Here is a 24,823-nt window from a genome sequence, read left to right on the forward strand (position 1 = left end):
TACATGCCCTGGTGTGCTTGTAGGATTTTCCCATTTATCAGTGGTTTTCGCCATCTGGTGACATGCCCTGGTGTGCTTGTAAGATTTTCCCATTTATCAGTGGTTTTCACCATCCGGTTACGTGCTTTTCTTTATATTTATTCTGCTTGGTGCTTGAGTTTGGATGCTTTCTATTGCCCCCATTCTTCTGCAGTGTACAATTTGCTGTTAGGCCCATCAGAAAATTTTTTATCTCAGACGTTGTATACATTTTTTAATCTCTAGAAGTTCCATTTTGTTCTTTTCTGGATCTGTTTCTACTGCCTGATTTCTGTCCTGGTTATGGGCCATTTTTTTCCCCCTTCTTTGCACATCCAGGAACTTTTCAGTGGATGCTCAGTATTGTGAAGGTTATACTGTAAGTGTCTAGATTTTAATGTCCTTCTTTAATGAGTGATGGGTTTTTGTCCTGGCAAGTAGGTAATTCATTTGTAAAGAAGCTTGATCCTTTCAAGGTTCGTTTATAAGCTTTGTTAGACAGGGTTTAGAACAGCCTTTATGTGAGTTTAGCCCTACTCCTAAGCAAGGACTTTCCTGAATGTCATGGGTGTTCAGTAAGATTTCCCTCTGGTTGGCTGGAATTCCAATGTCTCCTTGACCCCTTTCCAGTTCTCTAACTCCATCCATGCAGTCTCCTTCCTGGTGGTTCTATTTTGCCTGGCTTCAAGGAGGCTTCCCCTACCCATATACAAGTTACCGTTTAGCCATGGTGCCAAAGGAACCCCAATGCAGATGTGTGAAGTCGTTCTCTTCTGCCTGTTACCTCAGCTTCCCCGAACTGTGGTCTCATTCTTCAGCCGAGACTAACCATGTTAGGTTTACTCCTCCCTGGGAAAAGGGCAGGTGAATGGCAGAAAGCTGGAGTAACTTTATAGTTCATAGAATTCTTTTTCCTTCTCTCAAGGACCAAAGTCCTGCATTGCCTGTTCAATGTCTTAAAAGGGCTGTTTCATGTATCTTGCCGAGGCTTCTGGTTATTTAGGTCAAGAGGACTAGTCTGGTACAGCTTTTTCAGGGTTTGGCAAGCTGCAGCTCTCCTGCGAATCTAGCCCTCTACCACATGAACAAAACAGAGCTTCACTGGGACAGCTGTGCCTGTTTGTTCATGTGTCTATGGCTGGTTCCCACGACAACAGTGGAGTTAACAGCTGCACCAAAAGCTGTAAGGCTCACAAAGCCTTAAATATTTACTATCTGACCCTTTACAGAAAGAGCTTGTCAACCCCTGAGTTATTCTATCAGGGCCGGAAGTAATTGTCTGGTTTTAAAGCTCTAAATTAAGTAACTGTGTGACAGACCGCACTGCATTTCTCTTTTCTACTAGGAACCGGAATTTGCATTATTAACATCGTCATGTAATTGTGCTCCTAAAACATGTCACCATTCACTTCTCTGGGCCTAGGGTCCCACAGTTTTTTTCATCTCAGATTTGTGAACTGTTTATCCCAGGAAACAATCGTTTGTCCCACTCATGCATGACCACCCATCAAGCTTTCCCAGTGGCTACCTCAGCATTTGGGGAGAATTTTGCGATTATCAGAAATGAAATAAAATGTGGTATGGTAAGCAGAATTAATAGTTCATCAAGTTAAGTTTGTTATGGACACACTGAAACAGAATGTATATGCTATAATCCATGATAAAATATATCTGATATAATAGACATTTCAGGTAACCACTCAATTTCAAACGACTTTAAGTACTTATTTTAAAATACGTGTGTGTAGTCAGGGTTGTTCCTTGTTTAAAATATACCCACCAGAAAAAGTTGAACAGTTCTTTTTATGAGTATTAAATAAACATGCTTCTGGTTAATTATAAGTGTTTGTTATCTTTCAAGTGTAACAAATTACTGTAAAATTCAGAGGCCTAAACCAACAACAAACATTTATCACCTCATGGACTCTGGGTCAGGAGTTCGGGAGTGTCTAAGGTGGGCGGTTATGGCTTGAGGGTCCCTCTGTGGTGACAGGGATGTTGGCCAGGATGGCGGTCACCAGCAGGCTTAACTGGGACTGGAGGACATTTCTGAACGGTCACCTACATGGTCACTCGCAGGCCTCAGCGCCGTGCCCTGCAGGACTTCTCTATGAGGTGTCCCGACAGTGATGATTCAAGAGAAGGCAAGGCACAGGCCACACCTTCATCTCCACAACGTCCTACTGGCTACACGAGTGAGCCCTGCTCAGTGGGGAAGGGGCTAGAAAGCGTCATGGACACCAGGCAGCAAGGATTTGGGGGACGGCGGGAGGGCTTCAGAGGCCAGCTGTCACAACGAGCAAACACTTTCACTACATACAAGCAAAAAATGACATAAAAATTATAATTCTGCACTTCAGCAAAATTTTCTAAAGCAGTTTTTTTTTCAAATTCCCAAGTTATTTGACTCCGTCAACAAAGGAATCTTCCCTGTGACTTTTAGGTCACGTTATTATACTCCACAGGTTGGGAAAAGGAGACACCCACATATTCAATAACTTGAGAGTACAAGTTAATTTCTTACCAACCACCATTAGCGTGAATTCAAAACCTTTTTTCACTGATTTTCGATGAACTTGATTGGGAAGATTTGCAAATCCAACATAGCCAGGAGTTTCTGGATTTATAAACTGAGTTGGTTGTTGCTAAAAAAAGAACAAATAAACACCTTATTAGTTGCTTTTAAGACATTATTAAACCTGTGACAAACACAGATATCCTTAGTTCTCACAAATCAAAAAAGTATACACATAAATCAATACTCCCAAAAAGTCACTGCTATCAGAAAACTGACGGTATTCATTTGAAGATATTTAAAAAAGAAGAAAAACCAATCCAGTATCACTTCATGCCTACATGCTGACCTAAAATAACATTTCTGTTAAGCAATTAAGCAATACATAAAAGATACATGCTTAGTTCATCTTAGTACAATTTCAACTCTCAACTTAAAAAATTGTCTATAGAGTTGAAGGAAAATCTGTCAGACGTACAAAGTAAGACCCCACTTACAGTGGTCTCATTCAACAAACTTCGCTAAAGAACAGCTTCCAGGGCTTCCCTGGTGACGTAGTGGCTGAGAGTCCGCCTGCCGATGCAGGGGACACGCGTTCATGCCCCAGTCCGGGGAGATCCCACATGCCACGGAGCGGCTAGGCGTGTGAGCCATGGCCGCTGGGCCTGTGCATCCGGAGCCTGTGCTCCGCAACGGGAGAGGCCACAGCAGTGAGAGGCCCGCGTACCGCAAAAAAAAGAACAGCTTCCAAAGTAAAGACTTCGTGTATCAGGAGCGGTGCATTTGTGAAAAGTAGCCAGGAAACAGTCATGTCTCTTGCTGCATTCCTAGCTCAATGGAACCGAGCCCCACCAAGGGTGAGGCAGCCCACTTAGGGGTGGGACGCTGAGAATCTAGCTTCACAGACCAAGAGAAAGAAGACTGAGAGCGAGAAAGGGGTCACGGCGGAAGCCGCTGAAGCGTCAATGTTCCTTGATAGATGGATACCTGACACGAGGAGATTCAAAAAAGCAACTATAGTAAAACAGTGAAATCTAGGCTGTGATATACTAAAAATGGGAAAAAATAAAAAAAGATACAGCAATTGATGTATTAAATGTACAAGGCAAGATTTAGAATAGTATTTCCTTTAAGGTTACCTTTTATAAATATATAGTCACACATGCAAAAAGAATATTCACAAAACGTTACAAGTGGTTATTCTGAATAATGGAATTATGGCTAATTTTTATTTTCCTTTTCGCTTATCAAAGTTCCACACTGACACTCGTATAAAAAATGAAAATCGGGGCTTCCCTGGTGGCGCAGTGGTTGAGAGTCTGCCTGCCGATGCAGGGGACACAGGTTTGTGCCCTGGTCTGGGAAGATCCCACATGCTGCGGAGCGGCTGGGCCGTGAGCCATGGCGGCTGGGCCTGCGCATCCGGAGCCTGTGCTCCACAACGGGAGAGGCCACAACAGTGAAAGGCCCGCGTACCGCAAAAAAAAAAGAAAAAATGAAAATCACTATGACTGCGCATCACAGTAAGAAACACCCAAAGACTTAAAAATAAAAAGTAAAGAGAAATAATAATCTTGCAATTTTAACTACAAGTTCTGTTTTTCTCAGCATGTCTTTTAGAACCAATTCCTTTCCAGGCTCTGGGGTAATTTTCAAGAGCTGACGTAAGCCAATTTATCAAGTCTGAGAACCCCATAAATTTCATCATGATGAATTATTACAATTTTAAAATTATTATTTGAATGGTCTGCTGGGAATGATCTAGGGAGGCTTAATGGACTGTCATTAATGTTTTTAGAAACAAATTGAAAATCTGAAAAAAGCTCACAGCTTTTAGGATGACTGTTAAATTAGAACTCTGTCTTAATGAATCAAATAACAGTTATATTAAAAATAATGAATCAGGGCTTCCCTGGTGGCGCAGTGGTTGAGAGTCCGCCTGCTGATGCAGGGGACATGGGTTCGTGCCCCGGTCCAGGAAGATCCCACATGCCGCGGAGCGGCTGGGCCCGTGAGCCATGGCTGCTGAGCCTGCGCGTCTGGAGCCTGTGCTCCGCAGCGGGAGAGGCCACAACAGTGAGAGGCCCGCGTACCGCAAAAAAACCCAAAAACAAAACAAAACAAAATAATGAATCATAAAAATCTTGACTATAAAAGGTTTCAAAACATAAACCAGTTTCTCCTTATACTGTAGATACATGAAGTGTGATCTCTTACCTTAGACATCTTTAGTGAAGTTTTGTCAATCTGTCTAAAAAAAAGAAAAGTACATGTACATTCATACACATATACATACATATTTAATTTAACATGAATTGATATGTAAAAAGGCTTACATGAGGCATCAATAGCTTCTGTCTCACTCAGCTTCTCGTTATGTCAAACACTTCCCCAGAAATGATGAAATTATCACCTCATTATATAAATTAGATATAAAAAATTAAGCTAATGAAAGCGACCATCTATACACATGTATAGAAATATACATTCCATGTCTTCAACAATACCTTTTTTAGTACTGATTACACGTTAGGCACTAAGGAGCAACTGGAGAAAAAGACAAATTCCCATAACCTCTGGAATTACATAATTTCCTTTCTCTCTTTGAAAGCTTCGTACAAGGAAGGGGTGCCTGTCGGAGCCCATCTGTCTGCTGTCTGCTGGAGACTTCCTGAGCTCCTGAGAACTGGACCTTGACATTGGGGCACACACAGCAACACAACTACACTTACAAGTAAAAGAAAAAGGACTGAAGGCACCTGAGTGCTCGAGAAGTGTGACGATAGTTCGGAAGCCTCGGGAGATGTGGGGTCTGCTGGCTAACCTTTGGTGACAAAGTCAAGAGATGTGAATGCAGTCAAATTTGATTCCTTCTGGTGCTTAGAAACTTATGAGAAAACTTCTTTCACTTTCTTGCCTCCCTATTTCCCCCAGACTGAAACATTCCTGAATGCTGCATGCCCCCAAGTTTCCTTTTTGAATGGAAATGTTCCCAAACCACCTCTGAAAAAATGGTTAACCAGGGTCAAGATAGCAGTAGCATTCTTAACTTAACTCGAACTCTGTGGTACGATGTCATAGAAGATAAGGATACAGTCTTGGTTCTCCCTCTCATCTGTCTGGCAGGAACGAGAGGGGAAAAGGGAGAGGAGTCTGTAAACTGCTTCTTACTATGACAGAGCATCACTAAAGGTGGGGAAGGAGTACTGGGTGCAGCCTAGTGTGCAAAGGAAGGAGCAATTCTGACTAAGGAGACAGGTAAAGCTCCATCTAGGTTGTCCAAAATGCTTCAACCTAGGCAGCAGAATCAAGGCAAGCTTCCAGGACAGCAGAAACGCTAGGCAGCAAGAGAAGCAGAAGATGAAGGCTTCCTCGGAAGGAAGAACCAGAAAGGAACGAGAAGAATACAGTGAACCCTGGAAGAGCTTGGGAACAGGGACCTTGGGTGTGAGGACTCGAGGGGTAAGGTGACAGGCCCATGTGAGCGTGCCCTCGTCCCCCTGCCTCCAAGATGAGCTCAACAGCCAAGCTGCAGGAGGAGGAAGACAACACCTGAAACCAAGAAACAGTATCGCTGTGATGAAGATGCAAGCACAGTAATTCACACACAGCCTTCTGGACCTAAAATCCACGATTTTCAAACCCAAACTGCTGTAGCTGAACTAAATGAAAGGTCACAGTAGAGACTCGGAATGTGACATGGAAGACCAAATGTAAGAAATCTTGGTGCACAAGGCAAACAGCAGGGAGAGAAATCATGGGTAAAAGACAGCCTCAGAGACAAAATCTAGGAAATCTACCTGTTACAGTAAGAGTTCCCATAAGTAAAAGGGGAAGATGGGAGGAAAATAAAACAGTAATAACAAAAGAAAAATGTCCCAGGAAGAGCAATCCCAGAGTTTACCTGGGGCTGTGTACTATACGAGTGACTTAAGATCTCTTGAATACAAGGAACATCCTAGGGGAACACTATTCATAGTCCAGAATTTAAAATATTAAACCTCCTCAGCAAAACCTAAGAGTTGGGGGCAGGAGTGACAGCAGAGAGGTAAAACTTTCAAGAGGGAGAAGGGAGCAGTCAGTTGGAAAACAGATAGATGGTCCTGGCAGAAGAAGCAGCGGACACGTTGTTTTAAATAATAAAGAGGTAAGTGTCTGATAACGAAAAATAAAAAAGGAAGGTAGCCATTAAAAAAAACTTACTTCCAAATTAAGAGAAAAATATGGAACAGCAACTTGATCAAACCAGTAAAAATAATGGAAAAGAAACAGAAAAATTCAAGAGTATCAGTCACCAGTCTAAATGTGAAAGAAGCAAATTTTCTCCTTAAAAGAGGAGACAGGTTGGGGGCAGGGGCGGGGCAGAGGGAGAACAGCAGAAAACCAAGGTATGTTACATGGAAGAAATATGCTTAGAACAAAGTAGCTAAAAAAAATGTTGAAAACAAAGGAACAGGCTAAGAGATACCAAGCTAGTGCAAACAGAAAAGAACAGGGAGAGACATTGTTAATACAACCCTGTTGGGATTTAAGGAAAGTGTGGTCATGATAAAAGAAACAATGTATAAAGATAAACCATTCATAAACCCGTATCTATGAAACTTACAGCAGATAAATACATAGAGCAAAGACTAGAAAAAATACTATGTGAACTTGACAAAAATACAATTCAAGTGGGAGGCTTTAATAGCTTCTCTGGGAATTGGACAGACTCCCTACACACAATATGAGCTAGGGCAGAGGTCTGAGACCACCGACACATCTGAATTAACTGGTATAGAGAACCTTGAGTCAATAGACAAAGAAAGGCAACTAAAGAAAAACACTTTGTCATGTAACTGCTGTGAAGAAAATTTATGCAAAGTTATTTTTACAGTCTGTGTTCTCAGATCATGATCTGTTAAAACAGATAAAAAGGAACTCCTAGTTATTCAGAACATTCCTTGATAACCCTTGGATCAAGGGGGGATAAAAGCAAAGCCATAAGTTATCTAGAAAGCAATGGAAAGAAGATAAAAGCAACATCAGTGGGGCACAGTAAAGTTTCATAGACTCAGATGAGAATTTGGGTTTTACATATTTTCACTATTAAAGAACACGGAAAATAACTCAATAGAAGGATAAATAAAACCAAAAGCTGGTTCTCTAAAACAAATTCCTCACCAGTTCCTTTGAGGAAAAACAAGAAGATATAATCACAGACATAGGAGACCACATGTATAAAGATGGCCACAAACTAGAAAATCTGGAAGAAATGGATGATTTCCTAGACACTGTAAATTACCAAAATTGAAGCAAGAACTGAAAACCTGACTATAACAAATCCCACTGAACAGGTGAACAAAGAGTTACCAATGAGGACTTCCCTGGCGGTCCGTCCAGTGGTTAAGACTCTGCGCTGCCAATGCAGGGGGCGCGGGTTTGAACCCTGGTCAGGGAACTAAGATCCCACATGCTGCATATCGCGGGCAAAAAAAAAAAAAAAAAAAAATAATTGGAGAAAAAAAAGAAAGGGACCAGGACCAGACAGAACTAGACCTGAATTCCATCCAAAACTGAACAGATAACTCCAGCGTCACTTAAGCCACTACAGAAAAAGGGAAAGCACTCCAAGTTATTTTATGAAGACAGCACAACTCCAACAACAAACCCAGACAAAGAAAGAGCGAGCAAGCTGGCTGGCTGCAGGTCAATCTCACTTATGAATAGAAATGCAAAATTTCTCAATGAAATACTTGCTAGCAATTATATCCCGGAAATGTACCAAAAGCATCTATCAATACAAGCTGTTACAACAAATTAAAGGAGAAAACCATATGTGAATAGATGCTGAACACACATGTGATAAAATCCAACAACCAACTCTAATAAAAACACTAAGTGAGGAAACGGCTTAAATATATTTCCGGAAACCAACGGCAAACGTTATCCCCTAAACAACAGATGCTAAATTATTTAAAGTACCATCACTAATTAGGAAAGGATGCCCATTACCACCACAGTTATCTTAAAACACTTATGAAAAACTCCAAACACATTCAAAAGTAAAACAAAAGCCACAAGGACCACCCCATCCTCCAGATTCAACAGTTATTAACTCAGATATCCCCTCAACCACTGTCCCAGATCCCTGATTATGAGTACTAGATATTTCTAAAAATAAGGACTGAAAAGCGACAAGCCATTATCATAAGGAAAATTAGCAATACTCCTTTAATATAACAAAATACCCAGGGTTCATATTTTTCTAATTGTCTCTTCTTTTTGTCGTTGTTCATTTGAAGCAGGATCCAAATAAGACCCTGATGTTGCAGTCTAACCGTGATTATTTACTGCTACTCTGGCAGGTTTAGTGAAAATGATTTTTCTGATATGACTGACTACACACCAAAAACCCCACAAACACTTTGGTTAAAAAAGATTGCAGAATATGGTAATTTACTTAAGGTGGCTGCATACAAGACAGGTGTAACTCAGAAGTTCTATTTTGCACTAGCAATGAATACCAAGAAATGGAAATGCAGGGAAAATGCCATTTATAATAGAGCAAAAACAAAACAAATGTAGGAACAAATTTAGAAAGGCCTAGCATGAACCAAATCATTTTTATTTCTTAAATTAGTAGATAAGTGTGGTCCAATCTCAGCTGGACTCCCTAATGATGAGTTTTTTTTTTTTTCTTAAAGGACTGGATAAAATGACTTTCAAGATCACCTGGAGAATAAATGCCTGAGGATAGAAAGGAAGAGCAGGCTCTCGCCTTACTAGCTATCACACGCCTTACTAGCTATCACACGCCTTACTAGCTACCACACGCATCTGATTTCACACCAACCTGGTGGGGCAGAGGACTGTCATCAAAGTGGCTCTGGAGCTTCCACCCACCCGCTCCTCACTCAACTCTGGGCCCCTGCCTGTACTCCCAACCAACTTCACGTGAGCACCCTGACAGTACTGCACCTTAAGCCCACACATGCACAGGCCAGTTATTCTGCTCAGCAGGTGAGAAGGCGACCATCACTCCTATCGGTTTCCTCCTACTTAAAACCTATCTTGATGCACACATACGGGGAAGTGGAGAATACTATTGTAATATTATTGGAACAGGATGTTAATTCTCAAAAAAACACTTATTTCAACTTTGCTTTAATTTTACCAAGTTTCTCTTACCACAACCTATTTCTTTCATACTCAGGTGTTCTTTTTTTTCTGAAACATAATTTGGATCCACTACCGTTTTCCAACAGTTTAAGTTATTAACTGACTAATGTAAAATGAAAGTTGAAAGAGAAATGTTGAACTTCTGAAGTGCCTGGTTTTCAGTGAGAAAGCCTTGATCCAGCAACACAAAATGCAAAGCACTGTGATTAGTTTAAACCTTGGATGCATATCAATCAGATCCCCCAAACCTCAGAAATTAGGTCAAATGAAAAATTTATGCACTCATTCTAGATACTAGAAACTATTTAAAACTTTTTTTCTCTTTGACCCATGGCTTCCCTCTTCCACAGAGCAATACTTCCACCCCAGTCCACACAGAAGAAATCAACTTTTCTAAAACAAAAGGGGACAAAGAACAGATGGCTAAAACTGGATTCTCGGCAACAGAAACTTGCTTTGCTACTGGCATTTATGTGTATCAGTGGACTACCCAAAACCACCATTCACCGACATGTCATCCTTGTATTTACATTCATTATCCCCATCCACAAACGACCCTGCAAAGTAGGACCCAAAGGTCCATAGTCCCTCATCCAGAGCCCTTGGAACATCTGGCATTCAGAGCCTTTGGATTTGAGGTCCATGTACAGTATACCACACTCTTTAACAGCATGAGGGCAGCACCCCACAATCAAATGAGTTTTCTCTAGTGACAAGTATGACGATGAGCACAAAATGAGATAAGTAAGACTATACAAGTGGCTTCACCCCAATTCTGCGGCCAAATGAGCTTTGGTGTCCCCTTCTCTCTGGAGAAAAAACAAAGCCAACTTTTCCTTTTCCAGCAGTTTCTGTCTTTCGAGTTGAGTATAAAAAGGACCTGAATCACATTTATTAAAGTCCACAGAGGGAGGTTGCCGCCCATCCCATCCCCATTTCCCTAGGTCACCCTGCTAGTTCAAGAGCAGTCAGAATGCAAATCTGATTTGACTGAAAAGCCCTTGTTCTTTACCCTGGGCTGCAGTGCTCGCAGAGAGACCAAGATGAAAAACGGGGGAAAAAAAAAAAATCAGGGTAACTTTATGGCCGAAGAGACCACTGCCATAATTCATTGCGAGTTAGGAGGCTGGGCGGTGCAAAGAAAGCCTAAGTGGGAGCTACCAAAACCAAAAATAACGAACCTTAAATTACAAGCACCAGGAAAGCAGCCTGCACGACCCGTACACCATCATACATCTCTCCTTACGATGGCAAGGCTGCTTCGGCCATTAAGCTTGCCTTGAGGTATTATAATGATCTGAGTCGTTCAAGAGATATCTGAAAACCTGTTTCGTGCTGATGACCGTCCTAGGCAACAAGTAAAGCTGGGCAGGTCCACACACCGCTGCCCCTCACAGGACAACCACCGCACGGAACAGCAGAGGCTGACAGCAGGCGGACACCTATTTCAGGGGGAAGAAGTCTAACCCGGCCGCAATCCTGAATAACAGAGCAGAAACGAGGCAAGCAAACGGCGGAGGTAAGCGGGTTCCAGGCAAAAGGCAGGCTCTGAAGCAAGGCTAAAGGTGAGGAAGACCACAGCAGTCGGAACTGTAAGTCAGCGCTGTTGGGTCACGCGTCCGCGTGTTGGGGACACAGACAAGGCAGCGAGGCACCGACGAAAACTGAGGCCGTAAAGGTAACAGGCGGTCCTGCGGGCCTTACTGAGCCACGGCGGCCACAGGTCGGCCCCATCTCGGGCCTTCAGGGGAACGGGCCCTCCCCGGCGGTGCCGCCCGTCCCTCCGGATTCGGCCCTGCGCGGGGCCTCCCCTCCCCTCCCCTCCTCCTTCTCCTCCCGCTGTGTGTGCGGCCAGGCGGGGCCTGCTGAGTGGAGCGGGCGGCCAGCGCCCCGCGAGCTTCCTCTCGGCCGGGAGCCGGCGAAGCGGAAGCGCCCGTTAGCGCGACCCGCACCGTCCCTCCGGGACCACGACCGCCAGCGCACGCTCCACGTCCCAGGTCCATTATTGACCACGCCCCACGTAACTCCCACCTGGTGAGAAGGGCCACTCGGGTTCGCCCGGGACACACCCCGCCGCCTCCGCCAGCGCCAGGGCCCAGGGGGACGGGGGCCGGGACCCGGTAGGGCCCAGAAGGGCGGGGGAGGGGCCGGGAGAGCGCCGGGGGGATGGGGGAGAGCTGGGGAGGGCCCAGGATGCCGGGCCGGCCGCCCCTCCCCCACACCGTGCGAGTGGCCCCGCCCGCGTCCCCCCCGGAGCGGACAGACCACCGCCCCGAGCCGACCACCGCCTCGAGCCGGCCACCACTCCTCTGCGTCGGCCCACAGCTCGCGCCCCAACGGCGGCCGAGACCCACGGCGAGATACTCACCGCGGTCGCACCGAAGAACAAGCGCCGACCGACCGCGCCGCGGATCCGCCCAGGACCGCCCGCAGACTCGCGCCCCGCCCCGCGCGTGGGCGGATTGCGTCAACGCGTCGATCCGCCCCCTTGCCAACGCTTTCCTCCCCGCCCCCATTCGCCAGCGTCCGAGTGCGCAGGCGCAGGCTCGTCCGCGGTTTCCGCCTCTGCGCAGGCGCCGTGCCCCTCCCACGGCGGTTGGCCATATAGAGGCCGGGGGTGGGGGGGGAGGTCAAGCGTAGCCTCTTCTCCTTTACCAAGATGGCGGTTCGTCCCTGTTTCGCCACAGTTCCTACCTTATGAGCTTCGTTTCCTTACGCTGATAAGAGTGGAACAGGTAATGTAATTCATTGCTTTGTGAATAACTAGAATGGGAGGAAGAGCGTTTCTTTAGATGGAGCTAAATGACCGGTGAGAAGAGAGGGGGACGGGGGCAGGGCAGGTGGCGGTAAGAGTTCGGAACGACCACGGGGAGGGGACCTTTCGCCTCTGGTCCTCTCTTCCAGGAAGATGGCGGCAGCACCGAGCAGGGAGCACCGGAGCGGGACCGGGGAGGGACGGCGAGCGGCCGGCGGGGCTGCTCTAGCCCCGAGCCGCCGTCGTCTCGGTGGTCCGGGCCTCGCCTCGATTGGCTGCCGTGGGTCACGTGGGGGTCGGCGACTGGTGCGCGGACCATAGAGTTGGGCGCCCGTCCCCGGGGACGTGGTCTTCGTGCGCCAGAGCCTGGAGCCCGCGCCCGACGGGGAGGGGGAGGGCGGGCTGCCCCTCGCTTTCGCTAGGTGAGGCCTGGGGGCGCCTCCAAGTCCACTGCGGCGGCGCGGCTCAGGGGCGGGAGGGCGACGTGCCCGGCGGGGGCGTGACCGGCCCGGGGCGTCCTTCCCCCCCTCCCGCGGCCTGCAGGCCCAGCAGCTGGCCGATGCTTGCTGGGAGGCTGGGCGCAAACGCCCTCGTACAGGAAGCCTTTCTGGGTTACCCACGACTGACAGTAAACACGGCTCTGGAGTCTCTCCTGGGCGGCCGCGTAGCGCGGGGCGCCTGAAGCTCTTTGTGACCGTAGGGCGTCCTGACAGGGTGTCTTTGGAAAGTGGCGAAGTGCTCAGGGCCAGGCGTCCTCTCCCCGCCGACTCAGGAGGTGGGGAAGTCGGCCTGTGCGTGGTGTCCGGGCACCACGTAAGACCAAAGAAAAACTGACCTCTGTGTTTTATTAAGCAACGCTATGGTCAGATGAAACGTCCGAAGGAGTGTAGATGAGTCTTAGAGGAATCTTCAGGAGCAGGATGGTTTACCCTTGAGCTGCGGGGTTTCTTGGTCCTCAGCTGCAGAGCTGCCGAAAACCCTCAGGCGTTGCGTTGCTTTCACCTGCGTTTGGGTGTCTGCCGCAGAACTAAGGACGGACAGGCACTCTCTTGGCAGGTAGCTTTCTTGAGGCCCTGTTAACACGGGGTGAGTCACAATTAGGATTTTGTCTGAGGTAACTGGTAGTGCTGTTCTGCAAAATAATCTCAGTGTTCTTTTATGGGAGCGAACCCGGGCTGATGAGACATTGGCTGAAGCCTAGTGCTCAGGTTGATATTCGATCACTTTGAACACTAAGCAACCCCAGCTGCCCTTATGAAGTGCGCTTAATCTTAGGGTGTTTGGAAGCAGTGTTAAAGTGGTCGAGAAGGTATTTGGTTCAGAGTGGCTCCCGTCATTTGAACTCCCAGTTCTCTGGATCTGAGACATCAACCACCCACCTGTCATGAGAGCTTTAGGTTTGGAGAAAACTGAACATACCCCCTCAAGTCTTGAAGGACAAAATATGAAAGCCATTGAAAACAGTGAAGATTAAACTTCCGTGTAACTACTATTAATTCTGCTGTGTGTCACGTCCCGATTGGGGCTTACCTCCTCTTCTCTAATCAGGCTGAGGTCACCTGAGTAAAGGAGCAGAGCGTGTAAGGAGAGCACTCCTAAGATGCCGTTGGCCCACATTCCTGGGCACTCGAGGACCCGCTGGAACCCGGTCACAGTGCCCCCTCCAGGGGGCCAGGCTGACTTCTCAGCGTCCTGATGGGAGAATTTCTTCTTGAATCATCAAGTATTTTTTTTCCTTTGGATTTGTTGTTTGGGGTTTCTGGCGGTCTGACTTTGACCTCATGGCTTTACTTCTTCCACAGTAGAAAATATTTCAAAAAAATATGTATTGGAAATGGCTGTGTGCCAGACATTGTTAAGGGTTCTGGGGATGCAGCAGAGGTAAAGAGGACACAGACTTTTTTTCTTTTCCTCAAGCAGTTTATGGTCTGGTAGGGGAGATTCACTTGTAAAGGAGAGATTACGGTGTTCTGAGTGCAGTAATGGAAGTATGTACAAGGAGTGGAGGTAGGACAGAGGGGGCAGTGATTACCTGTTGGAAAGTCTTCACAAAGAATGTGGTTCTGAAACTGGGGTTTAGAAGATGAATAAGAGTTTTTCCAGGAGGAGTTGGCAGGATGGGCTGTTCTAGACAAGAAGACTAGCTTATGCAAAGGGAACAAGTGACAGCTGTCCACTTAGGGGGTGGCATATGTGGGCAAGAGGTTGAGAATTTGGTACACTGCTGGCATCTCAAATGGTGAAGGACTTAATGCCCTAAGACACTGACTTGGACAGCATTTCAAATGATTACACAGTCCACCAAGATGACTTTGTGATCTTTAGTCACAAGTGGATCAGGTAGACTCACCATTAATGCTTGGCAGCTGAAACTTATTTACCTAAAGGGCTTGAGCAGAGAACACTTTTTAAAGTACAGAGTGATACTTACATTTGGTATGGCCCATTCAGCACACATGCATCTCACAGGGCTAGTGATCATAGGAAGGCATTTCCCTTTTCTATTAAGAAATAACCAAGCTCCTGGAAGAAACATAGCACACAGCTGAACTCTCAGTTGCTGACTTTTGGTGGCAAAAAGTCCAAGGAGCATGTTGTCAAACGTTTTGACCAAGTATAGAAAGACAGCCAAAGAACCTTAATGTGTCAGAATGCCTTTTCTCTTGAATTATGAAGGCACCACAACATTGAACATTTGAAAGCCAAGAAAAGAACTAAACTTTCTTCAGTGTGTAACATTTAAAAACTTGATTACACAAGTTACTTTGTGGTAAAGCAGGATTTTCATTTATTTTTTTCCTTTTTGTATTTCTAACATCAGAGACATTTTAGAGGTGATATTCCTAGTCGGCCGCTGTTTACCCGGTGAGGTAAGGTTCCTCAACTATCATTTAAGACAAGCCGGACTTGTCTGGGTATCCTGTCATGTTAGTCATCTTGTTGATGCTTGCTGTTAATTTGATAACAATGCATTGGCCATGCATACTCTCCCTTAATACTGTTTATTGGCACTCATTTGGATTTTAACATTAAAACTTAATTTTACTTCAAATCAAGGTTATACCTTCATATACTTTTGAAAAGATCAAGTAAATCTGGAAAAGCTTGTAAGGAAGAAAAAGTGTCAGTTTCCTTCCTCCCATCATGTCTCCTGCCTTGCAGGACACCCACGTTGGCCTCCTAGCTGTTGGCTTTGGTCTTTGCCTCCATCTCTCACATCCACGCCTGACTCGCTCACTTCCTGCCCTTCCCTCCCCTGTCCCACACATTGCCTCTCTACTCGATGTCTCTCACTTTCTTTCACCCCTCTGCCTTCGCCCTGCAGACAAATGCATGGCTGCCCAAAGCAGGTGCACCTTTAATTTGCTGTCAGGTATTTAGTGTTTATATTCTGCCTACTGGTACCATTCACAGTTGGGCCAAATGGTGTGATGGGATTACTTTTCTTTTCCTGGAGAAGTTTTTGTTTTTCCTGAAGTTCTTATTGGTGGTTTTTGTTGTTTTCTTAGTTTTATATGCATTTGCCACTAAAAGTCAACCCCAAATTCACTAGTTGTCTAAATCTCCTTTCAACCAAGTTCAGTAGGCGCAGACCTCCAACCTGCTGGAATCTCACTGCCCTCAGTTTCCTGGAACCCATGTCTTTCTCTTTCTTGATTTTTTTTTCTTTTTTTTTTTTTTTTTACTGTCTCATTTTGATGGAGCTCTTCCTCAAGGAGTTGCCTGGGAGATAAAATTTTGAGAGCCTGGATGTCTGGAGTGTGTTATTCTGCCCATATACCTGTGTTTAGAGGTTGGACATCAGTTTGCCTGTCTTCCATCCCCCAGTGTTAGCCTTGAAGTGTTAGAGCTTTCTGATTCTTGAGCCTTTATATGTGACTGTGTTTTCTTTTTTGAAGCTTGAGGGATTTTCTGTGAAATTCAGAGCACCCAGTGCAGTGATGTCCCTTGGAGTCTGTTTTCATCTAGTGTCTTGCCTGCCCTTTGGGCCCCTTTATTTTGGAAACTTCTGTTCTTAAGTGCTGGGCGTTTTTCTTGATTTATTACCTTCATATCTTTCCATTCACTTTCTTTCTCTTTCTAGAATTCAACTATTGGACCTTCTGGATTGACAGTCTGATTTTCTTAGGTTTCCCATTTCTTTTTTTTTTTTTTTTTTGCGGTACACGGGCTGCTCACTGTTGTGGTCTCTCCCGTTGCGGAGCACAGGCTCCAGACTCACAGGCTTAGCAGCCATGGCTCACGGGCCCAGCCGCATGTGGGATCTTCCTGGACCGGGGCATGAACCCGTGTCCCCTGCATCGGATTCTCAACAACTGCGCCACCAGGGAAGCCCTCCCATTTCTTTCTGGAAGACATTCTCAACTTTATCTTTGAGCGCTTCTATTGAGTTTTTCTCTGTTTCTAGGAGATTTCTCTTATTCTTTCTGTTCCTATGTTATAACCTCCTGTTTTTGTTCCATGGATATGGAATCTCCTCTTATCTCTCTGAGGACATTGGTGAGTTTCAAAGTTTTCTTTTACCAAAAGTCACTGCTTGCTTCTGGCTGCTTTTTGTGTTGCGATTTTGGCTTTCATATCCGCCTTTTCTGGGCTATCCGGTGATGTTTGCTTGCCCGCTTACATGTCAGAGGGACTCGGAGCTTGTGGTTGGTTGGGGCTTGCCAACTGTGACATTCGCTGTAGAGGCATCTGGCTGGGCCATTTCCTTACAGCACCCTGTCAGCTTCTTCAAGTCTCTTTGGGTTCTCCAAAGAAATACCTCCCAGCCTCTTGCCTGGGGGCCAAGTGAGGGGAGAAGGCCACAATTTTAGCAATAACTATGGAAGAAGTTACTTCCCCTGTCTTCAGAATCGTTTGCCATCACTCCACTGTAACTGGTGTCCCCAGTCCAAAGATTCTAGTTCCCTTTCCAAAGGGGGAAAATAACCACACTCTTTGGCTAAGAGGCATGAAAGGCAAAAAAAAAAAAAAACAAAACAGAACACAGAAAACTGTCCTTTTTGACAGTATTTTCTTACTACTTTTGCCTGGCTGCCCTTTAGCAGTGTTATTTTTAGCTTACAACTTGAGTTGCACTTAAATTCATTGTTCTTCTGTTATTTACTACACCTTTTATAGCCCAGCTGTGGGTTTTACATTGTCTTAAATGTGTGCTGAAGGCCCTGGTAGGAAAGTGGACGGAGGTTGTGAAAGGCCGGTCTTCACAGTCAAGAAGCTCACAGGGCCGGTATGCAGAGCAAGATTTTTAGTTTTCACTGATGATCAAAGACTTGACATTAAAATCATATTTCCCCTATAGACTGGGGAAAATAAACGTGACCATTTTAGTTACCGAAGGTGAGGGGGACAGGTATACCCCAATGTCGTGTAGTGTAAATAGTTTAATTCATTGGGAGGGTAAATTTTGCCTTTGCAGTGCCTATCCACGCATCTCCTGTAATCATGTAATTGTATTTCTAGGAATTTAACCTGTCGAGGTACAGGCTCGAGTGAGCAGATGGTACTCTTTTCTGCAGTGCTTGTAATCGGAAAAAAACAAAACAACATCAGCAGGGGGTTTATTTTATGGTTATTCCATGCAACGTGCAGTCGTTAACATAGGTAAACTTGTGTGTAAAACTTGGAAAGACAGCCATATGCATTTTTAAATGGAAGTAAGTGTGGCATTACATGCATGTAATGTGATCTTAGTTTTTATTTAGACCATGTATTAATATATCCAAGAAAAAATATTAGGTAAAACAATAGTTTTGGAGATATTTCTTGAGGAAGAATCAAGAAGATTGCCAATTTTTACTTCTGTTGTTGTGTTTTACAATATTTTTATGCTAAAGATCATTCTTTGGTCGACCGTATTATCGTATTCATACTATCAGTTAATAAAACTGGTATGAATGTAGTCCCCATGGCCCCTGCCCGTTCCATCCCAGGCTCTGCCATGGGTGCAGTATCCTCTCAGGAGGCTTATCTGTGCCCTGAGACCCCACAGCTGGAACAGCAGCCCTCGTCTAGGTCAAGGAGAGGCAGGAAGTTGCTGATGCAGAAGCCAGTAGTTAGGGAGCAAGTGCCGTTGAGCAATTAGGATGGATTCTTTTCTGAAAGCGCTCTCAGGTTTGCCTTTTATTTGTGTGAATTGCTATTCTTAGACGTCCCTGGCTGTGGACTTTGTCAGACATGCAGCGGTGCTTGGGTCTTAGGCATTGGTTCTTTCTACCAGACAGGGCAGAGGGTGGAGATGTTTGTTCAGGTGGGGAAGGTAGTCCTCCACTGGAGCGGGAGTCAGGAGACCTGTATGTACTTCAGTTTAAACTTGTTCTTAATCAGCCTTGTGATTTTGGGTGTTTCTTTTTTTCTTTTTTTTTTTTTTTTGCAGTACGCGGGGCTCTCACTGTTGTGGCCTCTTCTGTTGCGGAGCACAGGCTCCGGACGCGCAGGCTCAGCAGCCATGGCTCAGGGGCCCAGCCACTCCGCGGCACGTGGGATCTTCCCGGACCGGGGCACGAACCCGCGTCCCCTGCATGGCAGGCGGACTCTCAACCACTGTGCCACCAGGGAAGCCCTTGAGTGTTTCTTGATCTGTAGGACTTTAGCTTCTTCCTCTCAAAGATAAGAAAGGAGTCTCTGAGGTGGTTTGTTTCCTTTCTTCCTTCCTTCCTTTCCTTCATTCATTTCCTCCCTCCCTTTACCCCCCCCCCGCGCCCCCCCCCCCGCCCCCGCCCTTGTTCAATTCAGTTTATCAGAAACTTAGTTTTTCAACTTGGAAGGGTGACACCTGGAGCTAATCGTCACTCATACAGCATCCCGTTTTGTGATCTGTTTCAAGGATGCACGAGTGATACAAAAAGCCTTGCCTATTAAAGCTTTTTTTGTTGCTTCCTACACACCAGGCATCATGACCTTTACTTCCAGCAATGGTTCAACCAGGTGATCTTACACCCCCACCCCAGAATATCTGGAAACATTTTTGGTTGTCATGAGTTGGGAGTGCTGCTGGCATCTCATGGTTAGAGGCCAGAGGTGCTCACCATTCTGCAGTGCCCAGGACAGCCCCCACAAGGAAGAATTGTGTGGTCATAAGGAAGAACTGCCTGGTCACAAGGTCAGCAGCAGTGAGGTTGAGAAATCCTGCTTTACCGGCTCCGTCCTTGGAGGGCTCTAGGATGTAGCAGTCACAGGCCCCATTTTTCAGTCAAGGAGAGTGGAGCCTGGTAGGGTGAGGCCACTGGTAATTGCAGCTGAGTTACGGCTATGCTGCCTGCACTGCCAGAGTTCTCGTGGCTGTCACAGATACCGAGGAGGGCCATGGTCACAGAAAGTTCTCCCCAGGCTTACTCTGCCAGGCCTGGGCTAAGCACTGCATGTAAACTCTCATAATCCTCACAGTGACCCGATACTAATGTCAGCTCCCTTTTGCAGGACAGGAGACAGAGGCACAGAGAAGTCAGGATGTTTTTTTTCCTTGCCTTGGTCCTCATTTTCAGTTCACACATTTAAACATTCAGCCTTGACAATTTACCTAGTGTTTCCTCTCAGCATCTCTAGAGTTTCTCTAAAATTTGGGATCCAGAGGTGATGTAATGTCCAGGAGCGGGGCCACCCAGGCCTTTGTAGCAAGGTAGATATTCTACCCTGAAGGAAACACACTAAAATTGGTCTGTGTCCCTTAGAATTTTGAGTATCATTGATTCCTCATCAGGCATTTATTTTTCACCAAGTACATATCTGTCAGTAGGTTTCCCGGAAGGAAGTGAACAAATCAGAGTCCCAGACCTAAAGCCGTTGAGCACTCAGGGCCCATCTCTGCAGTAACCTGTAAACGGCTGCTGTCGGTCAGTCTTCAGCCACCGTCAGGGGGTCAGCTTTCACTCTTGCTGGACTGGTGTTTCCATCTTCCTATCGCAGCAACCCAGCTCCACCGCCTCTGGCTGCCTCCGTGACGTCATCATATGACTACACAGGTCTGGTGGGGTAAGTCCCTGCTTAGCTTTACCTGCCCCACCCTTCATCTGGGTTACAGGATAAGCCACTGGTAGACTTGTTCTTGTTTTGGACCCCCTGGCGCAGCAGGGTGTCCTGGCTATGGCAGGTGCCCTGTGTGTTTGGAGGGGATGAACAGACAGGACAGTGTTGATTCTGGACTCTTGTCTTTCCTGCCTTTTGGTGAATTACCATGGGCTGCTGCAAGCCAGAGCAGCTTTCTAGGCTCTGAGGGGTGTGCTGGACACAGCAATAAGGCAGTCTGCAGGCCACATCTCAACCTGTTGCTCTTGTGTTCTTCAACCACCGTTGACTCTGGCCTTCACAGATGGTTTTGTAGTTCAGCTTTCTCCAGAGGCTTGGATGTGCTTGGCCGGCACGTTGCTGAGATCCGGAAGCATGCTGAGCACGGGCCTTCTTTGTGGCAGTGCAGCTTGGTACCGTGGGGCTCACCAATGCTTGGGAAGCCAAGTGTCCTCCTGCCTGTTTTCTATGCTGTCTCACCTTTATCGGCATGATTCCTTTCTCTAAGCTTCTAGCATCTTGTTTTGGGGTGTGGGTTGAGCTGGCCTCGCTCTGCTGGCTGAGGGAGAACTCTGCGTAGCAGTCCCAGCTCTGTCCACGGGCAGGATACACTGTCTTCCCAGCTGTAAGGTCATCAACAGCACTTACAGCTTCTAGACACAGTGCAGGCTGGACCAGTGCTACTACTGTTGGTTTCTTTCTGGAGGAAGGAAATACCTTTGGCCAGAGGCAATTCAGTGTGCAGCGTTATCTCTGTTGCATAACCTGTTGTGCCCTTGCAGGGAAGTTCTGTGCACCACCCGTTAGGCCTGTGCATCGCTTGGCCTGGGCGACTGGAGTTAAGTGAAAGGGGACTGGGAGGGCGGGCGCTGTGAGTCAGGAATCTCTTGGACTAACGAGGGTCAGGCGCCAGGGGGCGTAGTGCCGAGCTCCCTGCCCCTAGTCATCCTACAGACCTCTGGGTGGATGGTTCCTGGGGGAGGGAAAGCAGTCTTCATGCTGGTGCCTTGGTAGCAACGGCCTGCATGGCAACTGCTCTGGCCTCTTAGGAGGTTTCCATCAGGAGGCTCTGGAGAGAGCTGCGCTCCTGAGGAGGTTACCACAGCAGACAGCCTTGGGGGAAATGGAAGCTGGCGAACACGCCCTGACCGCTGGGCCCCTCAGGACCAGCAGAGGCCAGAGGGAATGAGAAAGCCGTGCAACTGTAGAGCTAGAAGAAACAATTTTTGAAAGGATGTCGTGTATTTGGCATGTTTTCCTGTTTTTGAAATTCTGGTTGAGGTGAGTGACTTGTTGAGAAGTGGCTCTGCCTCTCAGGATTCCCTTCTCAGTATACAGGGTGTGGTTTCTGATTCCTTGATATACAGAGTTGAAAGCTTTTCGTCCTTGTTTTAACTTTTTCTTTAGAAATTAAAAAGAGTAATAAAAGAGGAAAGGATGGCTCTGTGTGATCATTCCTGTCTTTCTGATGTACCATTCTGACAGTTATGAACCGTGTTAACTCTAACTTGGTGGTGTCCTGTAACTTATAAATAGAAGGCTTTGAGGTGTCTGGGTGGGACTTTAAATTCGCTTCTCCCTCACTTGAGATGGTGCACTGACTCCTGGACGTAGGGTGTTAGGTGATGACAGGTCAGGTGCGAACAAAATCAAGGATGATGCGTCATCCTAATCGGTTTTATTTTGTATGTTACTGTGCATTTCACTTTTATGTGACATGCTTTCTAATTTTATTAATACTTAGCTCATTTATAAATACCTTTCAGATGGAATTACTGAATTATATTGACTGTTTTGACTTTTTCTCATAAGTGTAAGATTAGTTAGGTGTTCTTATAGCACAGGCTTAAATCTGTGTGTGTGAGATCAATTTGAAGAATACAGTTTTTTTCTGTAGAAACAAGGCTTCCGTTTTGATACATTTGCTTTTGCTTGGAGCTGACTCTCCTGCCCCTGAGACCAAAGTGCTGTATTGCCTTTGTCGCCAGAGCAGTGAGCTCAGCAGTGCTGTCAGGCTGCCTGTGCCCAGGGCCCCTTGGCTCCTAAGCTCAGCCTGGTGGTCTCTGGGACGTCCAGACCAGGTGACCCATCAGGCTTGCTGCTGTTTGGAGCCATCCCTTAATTTCACAGGTGCTGGAGATGATCACTGTGTGCCCTTGAGATTGGGTTAAGTGTAGCTCTTTTCTGAAAGACTGGACAGGGAGGAAACGATGGTGTTACTGGGAAAGGCAACACTCTCTTTTTGATCTTTGAAAACACGGGTTGGCTTTCCTTTGACCCGTGAGACATGCCTTTGCTTTTGGAGCAGCGTGGCGTGACATCCTCATCTTCTCGTCCTTGGTTGCTTGGGGCTTCAGGTATGCCTACCTGCCAGAGATGCCGCTGAGTTGGAGAGAGTGTGTGTAAACCTCCAGCCCTTGATTTCTTCTGGATGGTTCCACACTGTGTGGGTAGTGTTAGGACCAAATCTTCAAGGAAGAAATGGCATGTGAAGGATTCAGTGGTGATCTGTGGGAATTTCCATAAAATCTCACAGGATTGTATAGTAATTAGGTTTTTGGTGTCAGTTGGTATATGGCTTTATTGAAGGTGTATGATTTTGGTTTTAGGCTATTTAGAACTTACTGGATATGCATTAGAAGGCTTCTTATAGGACTGTTTTAATTCACAAAGTTAGCTTTGCTTGTCTTGTTATCTCCTCACCCCAGTCCTGAAGTGGTAGGAGTATGTGAGGGTTTTTCTCTCTTTTAAGCCGTTGTGTTTTTTGTTTTTTTTTTTGTGGTACGCGGGCCTCCCACCGCTGTGGCCTCTCCCGCCACGGAGCAACAGGCTCCGGACGCGCAGGCCCAGTGGCCATGGCCCACGGGTGCAGCCGCCCCGCGGCATGTGGGATCCTCCCGGACCGGGGCACGAACCCGTGTCCCCTGCATCGGCAGGTGGACTCTCAACCACTGCGCCACCAGGGAAGCCCTAAGCCGTTGTTGATTGAGTGGTCAGTCTCTTTGCCCAGCCTAAATATCGCTCCCCTCTCCTTGGGCCACGGTCCCTTACGTGGCATGGCTGGCTCCAGCTGCTGGTGTCTCTGAGTTTTGCTTCTTGCCCAGAGAACAGTCTGTGATTGGTGGCTAGCTCAGATGGGCACGTCCCTTGTGCTCCTTCTGCATGTGGTGTCTGAAAAGCTCTCGGAGCACCTCTGCTCTCCCACAGGCCTCCTTCCTCCTCTGCAGGAGCCGGCGGGGAGTCCCGCTGTGGACCCTGACGTCATTTGGGGTGTGCTGCTCAGCATGTTGACGTGGCGCTGTCAGCAGCTTTCTTGACACTGTCTGATGGTTTAAAATTCCGCTTTTGGGCTTCCCTGATGGTCCAGTGGTTAAGACTCCATGCTTCCACTGCGGGGGGCTCGGGTTTGATCCTTGGTTGGGAAAGTTCCACATGCCTGCGGTGGTGCGGCAGATAGATAGATAAGTAAACAGATAAATAGATAGGTAAGTAAATAGATAAGTAAGTTAATAAATAGACATTAATAGATAGTTAAATAGGTAGTTAAATAGATAAATCACAAATAAGAAAATTTTTAAAAATTTAAAAAAATAAAATAAAAATCTGCTTTCATGAACTTTGATAAAATGATGTGTAACAGGCTTTAGTGTCATCACAGTATTATAAAATTTAGGTAAAACTTTGTTATGCTCCATAAAATGTGAGTGAGAAGTGCCCTGATGTAAATAGGTGAACTCATAGTCAGATATACATTATTAAACTTGGGTTTGACTTGGAGTTGGATGGTCGCTGTCATTTGCCACCCCCTCCTACCTCAATGTGTTTATTTCCAAATTAAGGCATTTATTTTTTCTAATTACAAAACTAGTACTCTCCTCTATTTTAAAAAAATGTTTTTTAACTCTCATACTTTAAGAGCAGTTTCAAGTATGGTACAAAACACTTTTTTCTGAACCACCTGCAAGTAACTTGGGGACATGAAACCTCATCACCCTTGGCTATTTCAGTGTGTTTCCTGCAAACAAGATGCTTAGTACAACCGCTCACACACATGAATACTTTGCTACCTTCAGACCAGTTCACGCCTCACCAGAAAGACCCAGTTCACGCCTCACCAGAAAGACCCAGTTCACAGCCCTGTGTTGACACTCCTTGTCAGGTCTCTAGTCTCTCCTACACTGGAGCATTTGCCCCATCTTACCTTGACTCTCCTCACCTTGACACTTGTTGACCACAAGCAGTTAGTTTGCAGAGTGTCCCTCAGAGTGGGTTTGTCTGTTTCCTTTTGATTCGATTCAGGTTTTGCATCTTCGGCTGGAATAGCACAGAAGGAGTGCTGGGTTCTTCTCTTGGCATTGTATCAGATGGGG

The 24,823-nt window shown here is 46.2% G+C and overlaps 2 protein-coding genes across 7 annotated transcripts in view; one reads left to right on the forward strand and one right to left on the reverse strand.

Annotated features, from left to right (window-relative positions):
* The window catches only part of SEPTIN2 (septin 2), a 34,112-nt gene extending 21,955 nt beyond the window's left edge, over positions 1-12,157 (reverse strand). For 2 of the 4 annotated variants that reach the window (XM_029225521.1, XM_029225524.1), the window contains exons 1-3: positions 12,063-12,140; positions 4,751-4,784; positions 2,543-2,663 (exon numbers count right to left, since the gene is read on the reverse strand). In XM_029225521.1, coding sequence (XP_029081354.1) covers positions 2,543-2,663; positions 4,751-4,759 — 130 coding nt within the window. In that variant the 5' untranslated portion in view covers positions 4,760-4,784; positions 12,063-12,140. Of the gene's footprint in view, positions 1-2,542; positions 2,664-4,750; positions 4,785-12,062 lie in introns of all 4 variants that reach the window. The other 2 variants (XM_029225525.1, XM_029225522.1) reach the window with 2 other exon arrangements.
* Positions 12,158-12,190: 33 nt separating this feature from the next.
* Positions 12,191-24,823, forward strand: part of HDLBP (high density lipoprotein binding protein) — a 67,901-nt gene continuing 55,268 nt past the window's right edge. Inside the window, exon 1 of one of the 3 annotated variants that reach the window (XM_029225527.1) lies at positions 12,191-12,429. The gene's annotated coding sequence lies outside the window, so the exon portion shown is untranslated. Of the gene's footprint in view, positions 12,430-12,851; positions 12,872-24,823 lie in introns of those variants that run through there. The other 2 variants (XM_029225529.1, XM_029225530.1) reach the window with 2 other exon arrangements.

The sequence above is a fragment of the Monodon monoceros genome, unplaced genomic scaffold (genome assembly GCF_005190385.1).
Source record: "Monodon monoceros isolate NGI ecotype Baffin Bay Population unplaced genomic scaffold, NGI_Narwhal_1 Super_Scaffold_16, whole genome shotgun sequence".
In the NCBI taxonomy this organism is placed as follows: domain Eukaryota; kingdom Metazoa; phylum Chordata; class Mammalia; order Artiodactyla; family Monodontidae; genus Monodon; species Monodon monoceros.